The sequence below is a fragment of the Annulohypoxylon truncatum genome, assembly GCF_022578515.1.
Source record: "Annulohypoxylon truncatum strain CBS 140777 unplaced genomic scaffold F4807scaffold_7, whole genome shotgun sequence".
Classification (NCBI taxonomy): Eukaryota; Fungi; Ascomycota; class Sordariomycetes; order Xylariales; family Hypoxylaceae; genus Annulohypoxylon; species Annulohypoxylon truncatum.
Window position 1 is genome coordinate 15,316 of NW_025953793.1, and position 18,168 is coordinate 33,483.

General features: G+C 48.0%; 6 protein-coding genes across 6 annotated transcripts; 4 read left to right on the forward strand and 2 right to left on the reverse strand.

Annotated features, from left to right (window-relative positions):
* Positions 1-11: 11 nt before the first annotated feature.
* Positions 12-5,188, reverse strand: F4807DRAFT_360910 (armadillo-type protein). The gene is made up of 2 exons (XM_047995563.1): positions 4,264-5,188; positions 12-4,213 (listed from the first exon to the last, which is right to left on the reverse strand). Exons 1-2 carry the CDS (start codon positions 5,089-5,091, stop codon positions 356-358), a joined length of 4,686 nt encoding a protein of 1,561 aa, XP_047856675.1. The 5' UTR covers positions 5,092-5,188; the 3' UTR covers positions 12-355.
* Positions 5,189-6,431: 1,243 nt separating this feature from the next.
* Positions 6,432-7,962, forward strand: F4807DRAFT_360915 (uncharacterized protein). Its single transcript, XM_047995564.1, has 2 exons — positions 6,432-7,819; positions 7,929-7,962. Exon 1 carries the CDS (start codon positions 6,581-6,583, stop codon positions 7,526-7,528), a length of 948 nt encoding a protein of 315 aa, XP_047856676.1. The 5' UTR covers positions 6,432-6,580; the 3' UTR covers positions 7,529-7,819; positions 7,929-7,962.
* On the forward strand, positions 7,683-9,526 carry F4807DRAFT_360874 (C6 finger domain-containing protein). Its single transcript, XM_047995562.1, has 5 exons — positions 7,683-7,819; positions 7,929-8,018; positions 8,082-8,113; positions 8,193-9,452; positions 9,513-9,526. The coding sequence occupies exons 2-4, from the start codon at positions 7,946-7,948 to the stop codon at positions 9,336-9,338; spliced, it is 1,251 nt and encodes a 416-aa protein (XP_047856677.1). The 5' UTR covers positions 7,683-7,819; positions 7,929-7,945; the 3' UTR covers positions 9,339-9,452; positions 9,513-9,526.
* Positions 9,527-9,653: 127 nt separating this feature from the next.
* On the forward strand, positions 9,654-11,053 carry F4807DRAFT_450399 (2,6-dihydropseudooxynicotine hydrolase; the record flags this gene model as incomplete). Its single annotated transcript, XM_048000125.1, has 2 exons — positions 9,654-9,707; positions 9,785-11,053. The coding sequence occupies 2 exons, from the start codon at positions 9,654-9,656 to the stop codon at positions 11,051-11,053; spliced, it is 1,323 nt and encodes a 440-aa protein (XP_047856678.1).
* Positions 11,054-12,328: 1,275 nt separating this feature from the next.
* Positions 12,329-14,137, forward strand: F4807DRAFT_457660 (alpha/beta-hydrolase; the record flags this gene model as incomplete). Its single annotated transcript, XM_048001074.1, has 4 exons — positions 12,329-12,624; positions 12,687-12,968; positions 13,042-13,234; positions 13,295-14,137. 4 exons carry the CDS (start codon positions 12,329-12,331, stop codon positions 14,135-14,137), a joined length of 1,614 nt encoding a protein of 537 aa, XP_047856679.1.
* A 230-nt stretch (positions 14,138-14,367) lies between these two features.
* On the reverse strand, positions 14,368-18,101 carry F4807DRAFT_450400 (uncharacterized protein; the record flags this gene model as incomplete). Its single annotated transcript, XM_048000126.1, has 4 exons — positions 14,368-15,848; positions 15,882-15,974; positions 16,115-17,616; positions 17,674-18,101. 4 exons carry the CDS (start codon positions 18,099-18,101, stop codon positions 14,368-14,370), a joined length of 3,504 nt encoding a protein of 1,167 aa, XP_047856680.1.
* Positions 18,102-18,168: the final 67 nt, after the last annotated feature.

Here is an 18,168-nt window from a genome sequence, read left to right on the forward strand (position 1 = left end):
AAAGGAGAAAGGTCACAGCTGTCCAGAATCCCAACCCTCTCCCCTCTACATAGTAGTTAATCGCAATAATTTACTGCGTAATGACTGATTCTCAAAAGACTTCATATTGATAAATATTGCTCATAAACTCCAGCAGCAGTTAAGGATGTTGCTCCTCCCTGCCCTCCACAACTTTCAATTCGGTCACTTACAAGATTTATCTTAGGCATATCCCTTCCTATGAGCATACAACTTCCAACCTTTTCACCTAACGGACTGATCTGACTTTCACATCAGTTAATCAAAGCCTTGTGTAATTCCTTTAGTAGATCCAACGGGTAGGAGTAACAGAAGATGCCACCATCTGAAAAGGCCATTACCACAGCTCGCGATTGCGGATATTCCAACCACTCCGCCATTTTGCAACTTCGGCCAAAATTTGTTCGGCTGAACTACTATGGTCAAGGCAGATTTTTCGCGACCCGTTTGGCCGGTCGATACGTAAGCTTGAGTTTGTATCGACATGTAGAGAGAACTGTTCCTCAAAACTGTAACAAAGAAAAAACCGGTAAAGGCATTCCATAGTTTGGGAATCAAGTTTAACGGGCTCTAGAGCTGCGAGGGCTTTGTCCAAGACCATCATTAAGTCACCACTAGCTCGGCAGGGAAATCCGGCGAAAACTCGGTCTGTTTCTTTGAATGTTAATAGGAAAGCTTTGGCAGTGTCCTTTGATAAATTCGATTGCTTTTTTAAAGCGAGAAGGGCCTTTGATTTGATATCCGAATCTCTACTTTTAAGTAGCGTGACAAAAGCCATGTTAGCTTCTTCTGGTAAGTTAGAGTGGCGGCTTAAAGCTGCTGCCGCTACAGATTGGACGTATTCTCTCTTATCTTTAAGCAGTGCCATAGGAGCTTCGGTGGTCTTCCCTGACAAGTTCTGTTGTTCTTCTAAGATTTCAACAGCGTATTCACAGATTTCAATACTTTCTTTTTCTCTCGCAGTTTCGTTTCTATTTTCGCTTCCATCTAATGCAGATTGTCCTGATGAGTTTGGATGTTCTTCGAAGGCTTCAGTATCCACATTTTTGACAAGATGTAGAAGGGTTGCAATAGCTTGTTCTGATAGGCTTGTTTGCTTCATTAAGATCACACTGGCAGTATAACGGATGTACTGGTATTTGCTCTTAAGGCACGTTATAAGTGCCGTGATACTTCTTTCTGACAGGGTCGATTGTTTTTTTAATATGGAAAAAAGGTGGTGATAACCAGTCCCATCCACATGATCGAACAGTTGCAGAATGGTTTCAATAACTTCTTCTGGTAAGCTTGATTGATTTTCTAATATGCTCGCCGCGCTTCTACAGATGCCCGAATCGTCGCCAAGATGTGATATAAGTGTTGTGATAACCTTTTTTGATAAATTCGGTTGTCTTTCCAAGGTTTCAGTAGCGTTCCTCCTAGCCACATCATCCACATCTTCGAGCTGTCGTACAAGGGCTTGAACAGTTTGTTCAGGTAGATTCAATTGTACTCCTAAGGCTTCAGCGACGGACGATTGGATATGCGCATCATTGTTTTCAAGCAATGCCTTAAGAGCGCTATGAGTTTCTTCTGATAACTTCGATTGGTTTTTCAATATACCAGCAGCATCATATCGGACATCAGCATTTTTCAGTAGCTGTGCGAGAGTTGTGGTAGTTTCTTCCGATAAGTTCGATTGGTTTTTCAATATACCAGCAACATAATATCGGACATCAGCATTTTTCAGTAGCTGTGCGAGAGTTGTGGTAGCTTTTCCCGATAAGCTTGTTTGGTTTCCCAAAATTCGAATAGCCTGACTGCAGAGAAATTTGTCGTTGATTAATGCAACCACAACTGTGACGGCTTGCTCTGGTATACTCAGTTGACGTGCGAAAATATCAAGGATATGACCTCGGGTTGTAGAGTCTGAATTCCTGAGTGGTGTTGCGAGAGCTACGAGGTCACTCTCCGATAAACGACCTGCCAAGGCCAAACAAGCACAATATCGGGGTTTCATATCGCTGCCTGCATTTTGAGCCACTTCTATCAACTTCGTGACGGTTTCTTTTGATAAGTTCGATTGTTGCCTTATGGCTTTAGCAGCAGATTCTTGAACAGCCTTGTCTTGAAGCAATTCCATCAACTTTGTGACGACTTCTTCTGGTAAATTTGATTGATATCCTAGGGCCTCGATAACAGTACATCGGACTCGTGATTCCACCTCTGGGATCAATGTTCCAAGATAATTGACAGTCGCCTCCGACAAATACCTGCCTCGCCAACGAAGACTACGCAATATTTCAGACTTTTGTTTTTCACAAGCAGCCTCTAGGGCGGTGCGTAAAGCTTGATCTGGAAACTCAGACTCCGCAGCCAAGAGCGACCTGGACGTCACCCCAAGGTCACATCCGAAGAGTAGCCATTCTGCTAGACCTTTCTCTAATTCTGGTCGGAGTCTCAAATCAGTCGAAATATCCATTTCGCTCAAACAGTGCATAACTAGTCGTTGGTGCGTAGGTCCCAAAAGGTCGGGTTGGCTTTTCTTGAGCTGTTCAAAAAACTGCGGTACTTTCTCGGAGTCGAGTAGCCCTACAGTGAAACGCCATACGATGTTGTAGCGTGAGTTGTACTTGTTGTGCGTCAGAAAATCCACAGGACAAATCTTAATAGTTTTGGCTTTTTTGGAGTTAAGATCCAAACATTCAAGCTCTTCGCCGGATTCCCATTTTCGTGCGAAATACTTCGCCGCAAAGAACTCCTGGAACGTCAGGTGCAAGAAGTGATAACTTCTGTTAGACATGTCTGCCGAAGGGTCTGATGGACGTAGGAATGAGAGACCTCCGAGCCGATCGTAAAATGATGACTTCACGTCGCTTGGTCGTACCGATGGTTGTATGGTGTGCCTGCGTATGGCGTCTTGATGTTCTGGTTGAAATTCAACCAAATTGCTGTATATTCCACTAAAGGCGAAACATTCAAGAATTTCGTTCTCGAATTCCATTGCCGCTTCAACCTCTGATTGAAAAGCATTCGTCATATACTCTTTGCCTCCATATCGTAAGACATCTTTCTTCCATAGGCGAGACACGATAGCTTTGTAAATGGCCGTCATTGTCTGTAAGCTGGAGTTCTTACGTATGTCGTCGTCCCATGTGAGGCAGAGCGCATCTAGCTGAATCGGGATCCGAACAAGGCTCCGCACAAGCCAGTGTTTTTGGAGGAAAGATTGGATATCTCGGACAGTAAGCGGATCTGGCACGACCTTTTCGAGATAGTGTTGTACTTGATGTGGGTAAAATCCAATCGTTTCTAATTCGAGGTCGGGCTGTCCGACATTGGCTGGAAGTGTGGCATGCGGTCTTGTCGTTATGATTACATCAGGCTGATTCAGAAGCTCCGAGAGAAATCGATACTCATTATTTTCTTCGCCACCCAAGTTCTGAACTTCGTCGAGACCATCGAGAATAAATAGCGTTCTTTCGCCTTCAGTGTTCAAAGTTTGCAATAATGCGCGGGACAATTCGTGAGCACGATCTTTGCCTTCCAGGTGTTGAATGAAATACTCCTCGTAGAACAGCTTCTCGAAGTTACCGGGTTTCCGAGATTTTAGATTTCGCAACGGCACCCAAAGCACACGTTTGAACAAGTTCTTCCACATGTTGCCGTGAGTGAAGTCATGGATAATCTTTTTACACAAGGTCGTTTTCCCAACCCCGGCACGACCACGGATTAATATTCTTCTCGGCTCTTTGTGGCCGTTCGGCATTTTGCAAGGGTCGAAGAGCGTCGGAAGCTCGACCAGGAGCTCTTCAGGCGGCGTTTGCACCTTTAACCGGCTGGTGAGTGAAAACGGGGAAGGCTGATATTCGAGATTTCCAGATCCGCCTTCTGAGAGTCGCGCATCTTCTCCGAGCTTTTTAATAATTGCAAGGTTGATATAGCACTGGTCCATGGATAAAAACTCGCCTGACAGCCGTTGAATCTTGAGTCTCCCCTCCGTATAGTGCTTGTCACATATCCAGGCGTCCGCCTGTTCGAGCGGTGTACCTGCCCGAATCTTCTTAAGGGACCATTCGATCTTCCCCGCAACCTTTTCGAAATCCTTATCCGACGCCTTGTCAGGGCCCTGGAATTTATTCATCAATATGTGGGATCGGTCGAGTGGCAGTGGATGTGGAACAATATCCAGAGTCGCAGAGTTAAAATCAACCAACTGGATAAGCGTTAGCGAACAACCCAGTAGCTTAGAACATTGATTCTTACCGGTTCGGGAGTGTGAAAAAAGTTTGGAAAATAATAAAAGATTCTGCGAAATAAATTGGTGGCACGTCGTTCATAGAAAGTAATTATTTCGTACTGGTGTTCGTTACAAAGCTGTGTAAACCGGCGTACGAGTTCGCTAAGATCGAGAGTCGGTGTCGTCAGATTGAGGAGTATGGTCACTCGTCTACTTTGTATGGAAGCCCATATCCTCAACAGTGGCTTTACCCAACTGGCTATGTTTCTGAACGAAGAGCCACGGAACGGCGTGGCAAGGAAAATAACCCCCCGTGTCGCCGTTCTAATAGAAGAGTACTCCTGAGTAGCCATGTCAAGGGCCTTTATCAGAATGATGCCACCAAGACATGACGCGATGAAGAGTATTGGCCGGTTTTCTCTTGCACGACCTTGGATACCATTGAGTAGAAGCCGAGCAGATTCCTCGATCGTTTTCTGAGTCAGTTCCGACGTTTCGTATAGGTCGGCCGGCCAGTCGCAGGTAAAGATGCGAGCGCGGCCGACTAACTTCGGGAGCATATGTCTGTCTTCTAGCCAGTTCACTCCAGGCTTGCTGGGATCCTTGGGATCTTTCCAGACCCATGTATCGGGCGACTTCGTGCCTAGGCCATGGACGGCAATGATGTCGATGTCTGGGTCGGTCTTACTTTCATCTTCGTTAAGAGGGTAAACGATATGTAGCCGGACGGCCCGCTCTTGTCCCGGATGTTGGACTGGCTCGTCTCGAGTGGAAGGTTGGGGCGACGACCGGTGCTCCACCCGGCGCCGTTTCTCTTCCCCTCGTATTAGTTCCTCTCCGATTCGTTTCGGCATCGCTCCCACTATCAACAGAATCTAAGCGGTCGTGTTGGGGGACATGCTGTCTGCGACATTGCAACAGAGATGTAGAATGTTTCGTACTCCGCAGGGAAATAGTAGCTCACGATCTGTCTACCGAAGAAATTGTTGGGCATGAATTGCGTTGCGTGTTGGCAGTGAGGCTGTGGTGGCGGGGTTGACCATCTTCTCCTATCGGGATGGTAGGTAAGCAGCGCTCATAGGGTGGTGCACCAGTTCAACTAGGTAGGAATAACCGATAACGGGTAGCTGATGAAACATCAAACACGTGCTAAACGAGTGAGGCCTACATTCGTTACTTCGAGCAATAAATAATTCTTCAGGATGGTTGAGAGCAAAGGCGCAGCAGCTCCATCCATCATCAAAAAGGCCGAACAGAAATGGCGCCAATACTACTACTATGTGAGCTTCCGAGGAGCGAACAGAAGATTCAGACGTACGGCCACCGAGTGTACACATGAGATATAGCAGTGAGTAACTTATTAACAGTATATACAGGAATATACGATAAGGAATCGGATAAGTATCGCAACCGATTGTCGTTGGAATGGAGTCCGAGCGGTTGATGGTAGCCTCCGCATCTACCACCTCGTCCTCGGGCAATCAGTCGTGATCCTCCATCCCTCAAGAATCACTCTCCGCGGTCCCTGCGTCAGGCATGCGCAGCTTTCAATCTGTTCTACTTGGCATCAATGTCTTGCTTCTAACGGGCACTTGGAAATCCCAATTGTCGTACGGGATATTGATAATGTCTGGAAGGTAGTCCGTTCAATTGGGACGGGCTGGTGCTTTGGTAGAGGTAAGGTGGGCCAAAGTCTTGACACTCGTCTGCATCTCTAAAGAAGTCGGTGACTACTCTACTGATCCCACGTTTTCCGACTCCGGCTGTCTTTTATCGCTGCCAATCTAAGTTGACTATTGGCTTAATGTCAACATGTGAGCAATAGGCAGCATGTCGTATCTTGTGGTTTGAAGCCCTAGCAGGGAGACACCTTTTCATGAATGTCCAGTCTTACTACGACCCGAGGTGGGTTAAGTTTAGTCATAGTTATTATTACATCAGGGGTATTACATAGGTAGGTAGGTAGGCAAATATCTTCCATTTGGCGGCTCCGGTGGTAAGCTACCAGCGAAGGAATCTTCCGAAGCACACGGAGAAAAGTCATGAGGCATAAAACTAAAAGTTGCAGCGTTAACAAGTCGAAGTTGGAGAACTACCTAAGCTAGATTTAGATCCACAATGACGTACTTTCGTAATTAGGGGTCAATAGTGCAAGAGCCACTCCGCGATCTAATTCTATTTACGTTACGACGCGTAAATGCGTGTAAGTGGCATATGAAGTTATCCTAACTTCCTTGAGAATGTCGTTTTTATGGTATGTTGCGGTCTGGGGTGCATGCAACTACCTAACTCCTTCTTTATATTACCCATAGTCTTGAGCCGTCAGATCTTTTCTAGAATAAAATGATCACGGTTATCACGGAAGAGGTACTCGAGGCCGCTCGAGAGATGAATAGGCGCGATGTTCGCAGCGCAGAGCAAATCCGCGATGGCGAAGACAAAGAGGACGACCCCAATTCATCTGTTGCCGACGACGATAAGATATGGGCAAAATACGAAAACATCGAAGGGTTAAAAGGCGCCGAGGGCCAACCTCTTAAAATAAGCGGCTCCTATTATTCATACGGGCCTTATCCTCGCAACCGTCGCATCTTAGCGGACGTCGCGCTCGCCGCTGGCTGGACAGTTGAGAAAGCTAGAATCCTGGAGCGCCGCTGCGTCAATCGGAATGCAAAGCATATGAGCAGCCCCCCGAACGCTATGGTGGATCTCTCGGACCCGAACCAACCGAAGATGAAAAATGGCAGGCCTTTCACTTTCCAGAACGTATCCTGGTCCTTTCTCCGGTTCTACATAGAGCTGGAGATGAAGGAGATGGACCCGACAAAGCTCGCGATCGTTAAGGCCGCTGTTCTGGATCTGTATGAGAGCAATTCTAAAACGGGCAAGAAAAATATCCCAGTGTACCCACGAGGCACGAAGCGCCAGAGCGACGACGCCGTGCCAGTTTCTAGCGCTGATATAGAACGCGCACAAGAAGAAATCGATAAGCAGGAGCGCTATCTCAAGGCGGTGCACATGCAGCTCTACGATAAGAAATCGTTCGTGCCACCGGATAAAGTCAAGTCGAGGATCAAGGCCTTCCTCAAATCTAGCGGCATGTCCGAGGAAGAATTCCAGAATGCGATTGGTGTAACGGAATCTGAGTTTGAGTCGTTCATGAAAGAGAAAAAGAAGCGCCCGCAACTGGAAAGCAAGGTTTTTCACAATGCGCCTCCATTTATCAGTGAGCAAAAGGGAGAAAGGCCGGCAAAAAGGAAGAGAAGTATTCTAGATTTAGACGTCGCTTAGTTGTGGTAGACTAACAGTTAATATACTCTATATAGGTAAACTTGTAGGTAGGATTGTAAATGTTACATAGACTGAGCTGTTACCTCTCGCGATAGATGCATCCGCAGGCATTCAGTCCTATTGTACCTATTTATAGTAGGTCGTAGAACTTCGTGGCTGTGTGGTGCTAAGCCCATCTATGCCCCAATCAGCTTCTCTTTTGGCAGTTTTGGCGGGACATCGCCGATTCAGCTGATGAACGTGTCATCCATGCCGGTTTCTTCAGCACGCTTACTCGGGCAGCTCCAGATGGTGGGTAGGCTCCCTCTAAACACAATATTCTACTCCGTAAAACCTTGTTAAGCTCTCCGTACCTGGGAACTCATACCTCCATCACTGCGCATCCTGACCTTCATGAAAGCCAGTCTTTACATAACAATGGAGACCGAGTCTGGTGGTATCCCACCACGCCGCCGAGTTCCGAAGCTAGGCCACAAGAAATCCATGTTTGGTAGGATCAAATCCGAGCTCCGACATCTCCTTGACTCTTGGCTTCTGATCTGACACACCGTAGGTTGCCAGCGATGTCGTGCTAGAAGGGTAAAGGTACACTCCTGCGCATATTATAATCTGAAGTCTTGTATGATAAGTGAATTGTGAAAACTAAAATCTTCATTGAATCTAGTGTAACGAGGAAAAGCCCATCTGCCATAACTGCAAGCGGCATGGTCTTCCCTGCAACTATGATCGCGATACATTCGCGAAGAAGGTATCCACAAAGCCGGCAGCAACTCAGCTATTTGTCGACGGGCCTGAGCAAAATGACCCGCCGGAAGGTCGATCACGTCGGATGCTGGAAGCAAAGTTGATGCATCAATATGTAACTGAGACGGGGATGACAATTGCAGCCGATGAGCATTCGTCAGATTATTATAGCCAGCTGATCCCAAAGCTTTCGTTTCACTCCGACGCGCTGCTATATTCAATGTACTGTCTCGCTGCGCTGAATATAGCGAGAGTTTACGGAGACAACGAACTGGAAGACGGCGCCGAGAATGTCGCTAACAGATATTTCTCGATGGCTGTTCGAGAGCACAACAAAGAGATATTCCAAGTCAACAAGAACACGACAGACATAGTCTGTTTAACATCCTGCCTGATGCGAGCAGCGACGCTCATTCAATTGCATAATCGAAACCGGGAGCCTTACACACCCCCGTGGCAGTGGCTAGCTCTAACTCGCACTTCAACTGCCACATTTGTCGAAGCATACCAACTAATTGGCCCAGATCCCAATTCCGTAGCGTTCCAACTGATCAGGGCAAATTCACACCTCCATGACAAAGGAAATCTGCCGCAACGTGGGGACATCCAAAGATTGCAGCATCTAATGGATCGCTCCAAGAAACTCAGTGTGGGCGAAGACTGGGATTCGGAAATTCAAGATGGATATGAGCGTACACTTACCTATATATGCAATGCGATGAAGCTCATGGAAGCTGAAGGATCATCGGGCAATCTCTTACGAATGCTGCTTATGTTCCCGATGTTAGCAGACGAGAGATATGTCAAGCTAGTGAAAGAAGCATCCCCGAGAGCTTTAGTGATACTAGCCCACTTCTTCGCACTGCTTGCAAGGTATAACGACGTTTGGTGGGTTGGAAATGTAGCGGCTGATGAAGTCCATGGGATTGCCAACACACTGCCTGAGGAATGGCAGTACCTACTTCTATGGCCATTGGAGAAAATAAAACAATGGGCTACGGATTTTCCAAAGCGAACGCACTCGAAGATTTCACCAGCTCGGCCCTTTAAAGCAGTCCAAAAGTAGGCAGACTTTAGCGATTTCGTCCTCGTTCTCGCTCTCGTCCTCGCTTATATAGCCGACGAATCCACTCTCAGCGCTGAAGTTGAATGGCTTCAACAACATCCCACCCCGGACATGGCATGTAAACAACTGCACCTTGTCTTATAGCAAACAATGCAGCTTACATGTCACGTCAAGAAAATATCATGATCATAAAGATTCGAGATGAAGTATAAAGAGGGATTCAAAGGTGGAATATGTCCTCGATACCTATCAAGCAGTATTCAGCTCACCAAGCATCACACTTAATAGACAACATCTACTTTTCTTCCAGGCAAAATGAAGTTACAAAGTGCGCCGCTACTTTTTCATGCTTTTTCTAGTTTAGCTCTCGTAAGTATCTAAACGGATAGGTACCTATGCTGATGGGACAATAAACAGTCACTGGCCTTACTGATGTCCATTATCAGGGGAACTCGCTCACAAGGTCCCAGGAATTTCACTCCATAAAAAGAGATAATAGCAAAAATACAGGTTCTATGCTTCAACTAAGCTCCGATGAGGACTTCCACTTCGGAATTCTTCGAGTATTGGGACTCGCACCGTACCAGGGTAGCGACATAGGAGAGGTATTGGTCGCCGCGAACCAGATCGCTCCAGGCGACTTCGAAAGCTACTATACCGCATTCAACGACCTCGGCAACCGAGTTCACGACGCCGCGAGCGCGATAGACAGTAAAGTCCATCCCGTATCAGCCAGGAACGCGCTCTTTCGAGAAGCGACCTACTACCGCTCCGCTGACTTCTACCTCCACGGCAACTGGAACGACTCCCGAATCTACTCGCTGTGGGCAAAGCAGCTCTCAGCCTTCGACAAGGCGATAGCGTTGCTACCGACGCCCGGCGAGCGCGTCACGCTCCAAGGCAAGGGCTTCATAATCCCAGCTATCTTCTTCGGCAGCGGTCTACCAGGCCCACGCCCCACCATGCTCATGTGCAACGGCTTCGACGGGGCGCAGGAAGAGATGTATCACGCGATAGGCGAGGCGGTCGTGCAGCGCGGCATGAACGTGATCACGTTCGAAGGTCCCGGTCAGCCCACGGTGCGGCGGTACCAAGGGCTCGGTTTCATTCCGGAGTGGGAGGAAGTCGTCACGCCCGTCGTAGACTACGCCTCGTCGCGGCCCGACGTCGATGCTGAGAAGATAGGGTTATGGGGACAGTCGTTCGGCGGATACCTAGCGCCGCGCGCGGCGGCGTTTGAGCACCGCCTCGCCGCGGTCGTCGCCTTCGACGGCATCTACTCCTTCGCGCAGGGGATCGCCGATCAGTTCGGGCCGCAGCTAGAAGCCGTCTACCAATCCGGCAACGAGACATTGTTCAACGACATCGTTTCCGAGGCCCTCGCCAACTCTTCCACCCCTACCAGCGCTCGTTGGGCTATCCAGCAGGGCCTATGGTCTTTCAACACCATGAGCGCATTCATATGGTATGAGAAGGTGACACAATACACCCTAGATGGGATTATCCAGAACATCACAGCTCCCGTTTTTGTTGGCGATGCTCAGGCCGACATGTTCTTTGCTGGTCAAGCGAAGATACTGGCGGAAAAGCTGGGTGATCGTGCTACCTATCATCTGTTCCACTCCATCGACGGGGCTGGCGAACACTGCTCGCTTGGTGCGGCAGTGTTGAGCGCTCAAGTTGTTCTGGATTGGTTCCAGAAAATCATCTCCTGATAATACTTTCGTTCATAATCATCTAGTTTACGGGAATTATGTGGGAATGCAGAAAGAGAGAATATCTACTTAGTAATGTTTCATATCAATTCTTGCCTACCGAGATAATACTAGGTAGTATTATTTCATATTGGTTGACCGCCGCTAAGTCTCGCATTCGCTAATGAACGATCTTAAATGTTCGAGATGATGCGTCCTACCTATTAAGATGTTGATAGGCGCCTACCTACCTTGTATGTGCGTAACGATATGGTAAAATATGAAGCCTATCACGATGCTACTTGGATTTACCTAGGTGATAGGTTAATAGCTTAGAAATCCAATCTCGACCACCACTCCCGTTCCCACCACAGCCATGCACAGCTACATACTTGATGAGCCAATCGCATCAAAAGATTGATATCGGAGATATTTTGTTGAGCATACCGTCGTCATTCGCGCAGCATACATAATAGCGATATTACATCTCGAATATCATTACTTGATTTGGCATTGTGAGAGCGAACCCGAATCCGAATTAAGGGGAGGTACGTACAGGGGGCCCTACGTAGGTGTGTATCGGTCGCCCAAAGCCCCAAACGATAGGGCTGAATTTACGGCACTTTCCGTTATATGATTACTGATGATCACAAGGGGTAGAAGGGGCAACATGACAAGGATGGTAAGGCGCCCACGAGAACCTACCTAGCCATATCCTTGAATCCGGAGAGTGGCTTGACATCTTTTAATAAGCGAGAGGACAAATGCGAATTTAATTCCCACTGCCCCGTGAACTACGTCCAAGTCCCCATTTCTGTTGTAACCTGTATTCTGGAGTAACTAACCCAGTTTTTAACTAGCTAAATCCTTCAGCTTCAGCCAGGATCCAGATAATGTCTACAGACGCGAATCGGATTAAGAAGCCATGCGGCACGGCAATAGACAATAGTCCCTCTGGTCGTGCCCATAGCCAGCACGCACGTACATACAAAAATAGAACCATGTTTACAGAGTGCAGGTATCATACGGTGACGGGGATTTTTTACTAGGCGCAGAAATTCACGACATTATCTCAATAAGATCAGAATGTGAATTATAAAGCGCCAAGGTTCCCGACTACATGCTTAGCCTCAAAGTGCGGCTCACCAACAGTCTCTGCCAAGGCGGTGCCCTATCCCGACGTTATGTTGTTATAGTCAAGATATCATATAAGCCTAATTCTATAAACCCTTGAAGTTGCCCGCCGTCAAACGTTCATCGCCGCTCAGCAACTCAAGACACCCTAAGCGATCCACGATGTACTTCAAGAGCACTACCTTGGCCGGGCTGTTGGCCCTCTCCAGTTCAGTCGAGTCCAAAGTCGTCCGAACGAGCACTGGAACATTCCAAGGCGGAAAGTGTAGCACGACGGACGTGAACTACTTCTTCTCAATCCCATACGCCAAGCCGCCGGTGGGCGAGCTGCGATTCGCAGCACCAGAGCCCCTAGGAAACTCATCACGCAAGGTGGTCAACGCCACGGCCCCGGCTCCTTCGTGTATGCAGTTCTCGGGAGGACTCTTCGACGAGACGAACACACAGAGCGAAGACTGGTGAGAAGATTTCATCGTACCCCTCAAACGTTGTGACATTCATTGACATAAGCACCCTACAGTCTCTTTCTAGATGTATGGGTGCCTGCTACTCCAAAGCCGAAGCTACCTGTGAAGGTATGGTTATACGGAGGAAGCAACGAAGGCGGAGGAGTCTCCGACCCGACGTATAACGGTTGCTTCTCAGCCCAAGATTCTATCGTGGTCTCGATCAACTATCGCTTAGGCCCACTGGGCTTCCTAGCACTGGAAGATCTCGGCCTAACCGGCAACTATGGCCTCCAAGACCAGCTTCTGGCTCTACGCTGGGTGAAAGAAAATATCGCTAATTTCGGCGGCGACCCGTAAGTTTATCCTGTAGTCATAGGGAAGAAGATGGCATGTAGAGTTTCGACACTAATGGGTATCATCCTGTAGCGAAAAAGTGCTACTATTCGGAGAATCCGCCGGTGCCTTTGATTCTTTCACCCTTAGCACGCTACCCGAAATACCGCAGTTAATACGAGCTGTTGCTCTCGAGTCTGGGGGCGGGAGAGACCTACCGACGCTAGCCGACTCGAAAGACTGGTACTCGGAGTTCCTCCACGCGATGAACTGCACCACGCCAGATGTACGTCTCAACTCCCCTCCCAGAACCCATTATTATGATACATTCTCACACATTACCCAGGTATCATGCCTCCGCTCTGCCTCGACCACGGCCATCAAAGCCGCAGTGAAGGCCATGCCCGCGCCCTCCGTCATGACCGTCAACACAGCCCTAGCCAACAACGGCACGCGAAGCTCCTGGACCGCCGTGGTCGACGGCAAGCTCGTGAAGCAGCAGCCGTCCGCGGCCGGGCTCAGGGTGCCCGCCATCGTGGGCTCGAACGCGGCCGAGGGCGCGCTCTTCGTGCTGGCCTCGTACGGCGCGGCCGCGATCCAGAACACGGTGACGCAGACGCAGTACGACGAGTTCCTCGCGTACAACTTCGGGCCGCTGGCCGCGCTCGTCAACGAGACGTACTCGGTGGCGCGGGCCTTCAACGGCTCGGTGCTGAAGGCCATGACGGAGGTCACGACGGACGTGTCGTACCGGTGCCCGTCGCGCCGCGCGCTGGCGCAGGCCGAGAAGAACGGCGTGCCCGTCTGGAGCTACCGCTTCTCGCACGTGCCCAGCTGCGGCTGGTACGCGGGCATCAAGCCCGCGTACATCCCGTACCTGGGCGCCACGCACACGAGCGAGATCCCGTTCGTGTTCAACTTCACGACAAACATGCCGCCGCCGGACGGCAACTGCACCTTCACGCCGGCGGAGCAGGCCCTGTCGCGCGACATGAGCCGCGCCTGGACGAACCTCGCCGAGTTTGGAAGGCCCGGGGACCAGAGCACGTGGCCTGCCTGGAGGTCTAACGGGAGCGTTGGCGTGGTGATGGATAGCGTGATGAAGCCCGGCGTGGTAGACTACTCCGCGTGCGGTTTCTGGGACAAGGTGAATTCGGAGTTGAATGAGTATTGGGATAAGCAGCATTAAGTTTATACATATAGTCATATACCATCGCATATACGCGGAACACCTATCTCGACATCACTAAGCGAAGTTAACATCATGTTATCCACGTGAGGAAAAGCACAATTCGATTTGGTCAACTGGAAGGGCTTGACAGGTCCTCCATAACTCCCAATTCCCCATCAAGTTCCAAATTCCTGCAGTATTCCCAATGTCCCCAGAGCTCTAAATAATTACCGACTGGCTTTTTTTTCCTAGGTGTGCATATTTTCCGAGTATATCAAGGTTTCTTTTCGTATGAATAGTATCGGATCATCCTCTTTAATGCTCGGTTTTGGTTTCCAGCCGACGAAATCGGGGTGGTCTTGGTCAAATAATGGACGGAGCGTGCGACCGAACTTCGACTGTAGCGATTTTATACGTTGATCTGTATCAAGTGAAATACCGACCTCTCGATTCCAATCAAAAACTTCTCGTAGCGTATTTGAATGTTCTGGCAACAACATCGAGACTAGCGCTCTGAAGTCGAGGGTGAATCCATACTCCGCGGTAATCCTATCTCCTGATGCTCCCGCATGTACTAGTATGACCCAGTTTGATGGTGATACAGTCACCCATCTGAGAGGGTTGAATCGTATTGTCTGCACAATGTCTCCTTCACCCCGTACCTCCGTTTCGAAGTATGCTTTATGGATTAGTCCAAAACGGGTTTCATATACTCTTTTGCTCAGAACAAGGGAAACTCCTGGGATTATTCCATGATAAAGAAACAACGCGATATGAGGTAGATGCTGTCGTAAGTAGCGCCGTCCCCAAATGCACCAATTTGCAAAAGTTGATTCGAATATCAACAGCTTTTCTAGTTCACGCATATAATCAACTGAGGTTCCCTGAGATAAAAGCGCTTCGAGGACTTTAAAACGTCTTGTATGCGCGAGTTCCTTCGTCGTCGGAGAACCAATGACCCCGGGAAACACATAATTTAGCAAAGAGGTGTTGATGCAGCCAACCACCAACTTTGAGCTTATATTATGGCATGGCAGAGATACGTACTCAAACAAGCCCAGATTGACCGAAACCAAGAAAGGGATATGTCCTAGTGGGCAACGAAATATCTTGCCAGCATATTGTTCCTGTATAGCAAGCACAGCGGTATTTAGACCTAAATCCAGAATTGTACGGCCAATATCATCTAAGAAACGTAAAATTCTCTCCGTTTCCCTTTGTGAAATTGAGCCGTTGTAAATCAGACAAATCTTCCTAGTTAAATCGGAAATGAAAGACGGGGAAGGGGCACATATTAGCGTCGGTGTGTGGCGAATGCTAAGTATTAATGATTCCAGCGTCTCAAGCCCTTTGCTAGTTTGACTGGCAAGCTTGGGAGCAAAATAGAATCTCGGTAACCTCAAGTATCGCAGTAATCCTAGATAAGTCTGGATAATGGCATCAAATGGTTCAAAATCTTGCAGTTCATACCGGGCCATCTCTTGGAATTGTCGATTCTCCAGGAATTCCACAATAGACCGATGTGTAAAGCGGACCGTGTCGCCGAATAAATGAGTGATTGAAACCACAATTGGCCGGGTTGAATGGAGCAAAGGGCGTAGCTCGAGGAATCCTTTGCATACACCGTATATTCGTTTTCTTGTCCTTTCTTGCCTCTGAATAGTGTTCTCTGCGGAATATGTGCTTACCGGTATTTTCATAGCGAAATCTTGGTCTTTGATATATTCCTCTAGTAAAGCCAATTGCATCAAGCGTGGCTCACTAGGATACTTTCGAGAATGCAAAACAACTAATAAGGTCGCGTAGGCTAGCTTCTTGTTGGCATTTGGTATCGAGCTTATGAGTTGATACATCACTATAGTAATTGAAGTAAGCATTGGACATGTGACAATAGGATCTTTCCGTTAACAATAACTTTCTTAGGGAAATAGAATAACACTCGCTTGGTGAATATAGCATGAGGTCTACAGATAGGACAGATGTTGAGGTACTTACGAGGCTCGAGTTCGGTTGGGAAGCATCTCACAACTTCTATGAGATCTTCCATCTGGCCGCCGTTGACAAGACTATCTTCAATGTGCCGAAGAACAATGACCACCCATAAAAATACACCCTCGGACCCTATACAGATCTCCGTTTCTAGAGTTTTTGCACTATCAAAAACTGATTCATCTGTAGAATCAAGCAGAGAAGGTAAATCCATCTCATGAAACCGATCCTGGATCACGCGTCGAATATCTAGACGTGTTAGATCATGAAGCCAGAGTTTTGGGCAATCTCGAAATCCTTCCTGGAAGATAGTCCACTCGCGACTCGAAACGCAGATTTTTATGTTTTGGGTGTTATTCACCCAAGAGAATAGCTGTCTGACCAGTTTTGCGTGGTCCCCCTCGAACTCATCAAGACCGTCAATGAAGAGAGCGAACTTGTGCTTCTTGATGGTGGTACTGGGGGAAACGAGGGCTTCAAATCCCTTTTGACATTCGTCGTTCTCGATGTGGATAGTTTCTCGATACATGGAAGCTTGCCATTGTTCGGGAAATGCAAGGGGAATAAGTTCCGGGGATTTGGATAGAAAGCAATGGAGGAGTCCACGAACAAGCCCCTTTAGGCTTTTTTGGAGGGATGATCCCGGCCGCCAGAAGAAGAATTTTCCTGTCACGAGTTCCGAGTCACCAGCCCAAAGTCGTAAATATTTTTCGGTGATAGATTGCCGGCAAATGTATTTCATCAATGTCGACTTCCCAGAGCCAGGCTTGCCTATAATATGGAATATTCCGTCGCCATGCTTTAGCCAGGTAACGAATCGATTACGCGACTCAACCATGGCTTCATCTAGGGGCTCTGATGAATGTCTTAAAGGCTGAGGTTGTCTTATGATTCTTGATGGGCCTATTGATATCTCGTCTTCCGATAAGGCTGATTCAACTTCGGAAGCGGCCTTGCTGGACGGTTCGGCCGTGCGTTCGAAACTTGAGTTATCATCGTCTATTGGATCGCAACCCGAGTGAATAGAATCCTTATCATTGCGACTGCCGCTATTGTCAACATTTCCCCTCCTTTGAGAGAAACTGTCATCGTCGTCATCGTCATCGTCATCGTTGTAGTCTTCTTCGTCGCTGACTTCATCATAATCAGGAGATTCCTCAGTGCTTTTGGTCTCAGTATCGTTGCTCTCTTCAACCTCTTTGTCTTCTTCCGGTTCGACATCGAGGATCCATCGGAATGTTTTCTCATGCGCGTCTTCTATGTCCCCGTACCTCTCATTCATTAATTCGAAACGTAGACCATCTAATATTCGAGCCTGTCTGGTTTTCAAAACGGCCTCTTCTGTCAGCCCAAGTAGTGAGCGAATCTGACCAAGAGCCTCAGTATCCAGACATGAGACGTTGCAACCTTTTTGCAATGACTCAACATTCCTGGCCAGCGATCGTAGCTCGTTGCTGCTTGCATGTCCATGAACGATAAGTTTGTTTAGTCGGTCCAAGGATTCAGCTCTAGCTCAATCGTAAGGTTTAGCTCATTTCCATTACTAGGTAATACCAATATCTCACCTCATTAATGTCGTGATTTGCAGATTCAACTGGTCCCTACAGCGATCGAGCTTTAACCGTAGTTCATCTTTCTTGTCTTTCTTTCTCCAGTCCCGAAATGCAGTGCGGACGCTTTCTCTCATGGAGTTTGGGTTTCTTGTCTTGAGATCATTGATGAGTGCCGTAAGATCTGAAGATACAATGCTGCACTCCGCAGCAAGTTGCTCGAGCGCTATTTCCTGGTCTGATAATGATCCGACCAGACCAGGCATCTGAAGCCCAGCTGTGACGCCTTGGAGCTGCTGTGTTTCTGAGGCAAGTTTATTGTTTAGAGCAGTAGTGCCTGATGTCGATTTGTATATGGCCTTTGACTTGGATAGTAATTTGTAGCCGAAGTCTAGAAATGTGATAATATTGCCAGCAAGTCCTATTGCAGAAAATGGGTCCATCGTGCGAACCCCGCGAGATAATATTCCTGATTAAGGCATGAAGAAATGCTTCGAGGGTAAATTCTAT

Bases quoted from the DNA above. Each gene is read 5' to 3' on its own strand.
- F4807DRAFT_360910 (XM_047995563.1), bottom strand. From the start codon at position 5,091: ATGCCGAAACGAATCGGAGAGGAACTAATACGAGGGGAAGAGAAACGG. The intron at 4,214-4,263 runs GTAAGAATCAAT...ACGCTTATCCAG, and splicing joins TTTTTCACACTCCCGAACCG to TTGGTTGATTTTAACTCTGC.
- F4807DRAFT_360915 (XM_047995564.1), top strand. From the start codon at position 6,581: ATGATCACGGTTATCACGGAAGAGGTACTCGAGGCCGCTCGAGAGATG.
- F4807DRAFT_360874 (XM_047995562.1), top strand. From the start codon at position 7,946: ATGGAGACCGAGTCTGGTGGTATCCCACCACGCCGCCGAGTTCCGAAG. The intron at 8,019-8,081 runs GTAGGATCAAAT...GACACACCGTAG, and splicing joins CCACAAGAAATCCATGTTTG to GTTGCCAGCGATGTCGTGCT. The intron at 8,114-8,192 runs GTACACTCCTGC...CATTGAATCTAG, and splicing joins GTCGTGCTAGAAGGGTAAAG to TGTAACGAGGAAAAGCCCAT.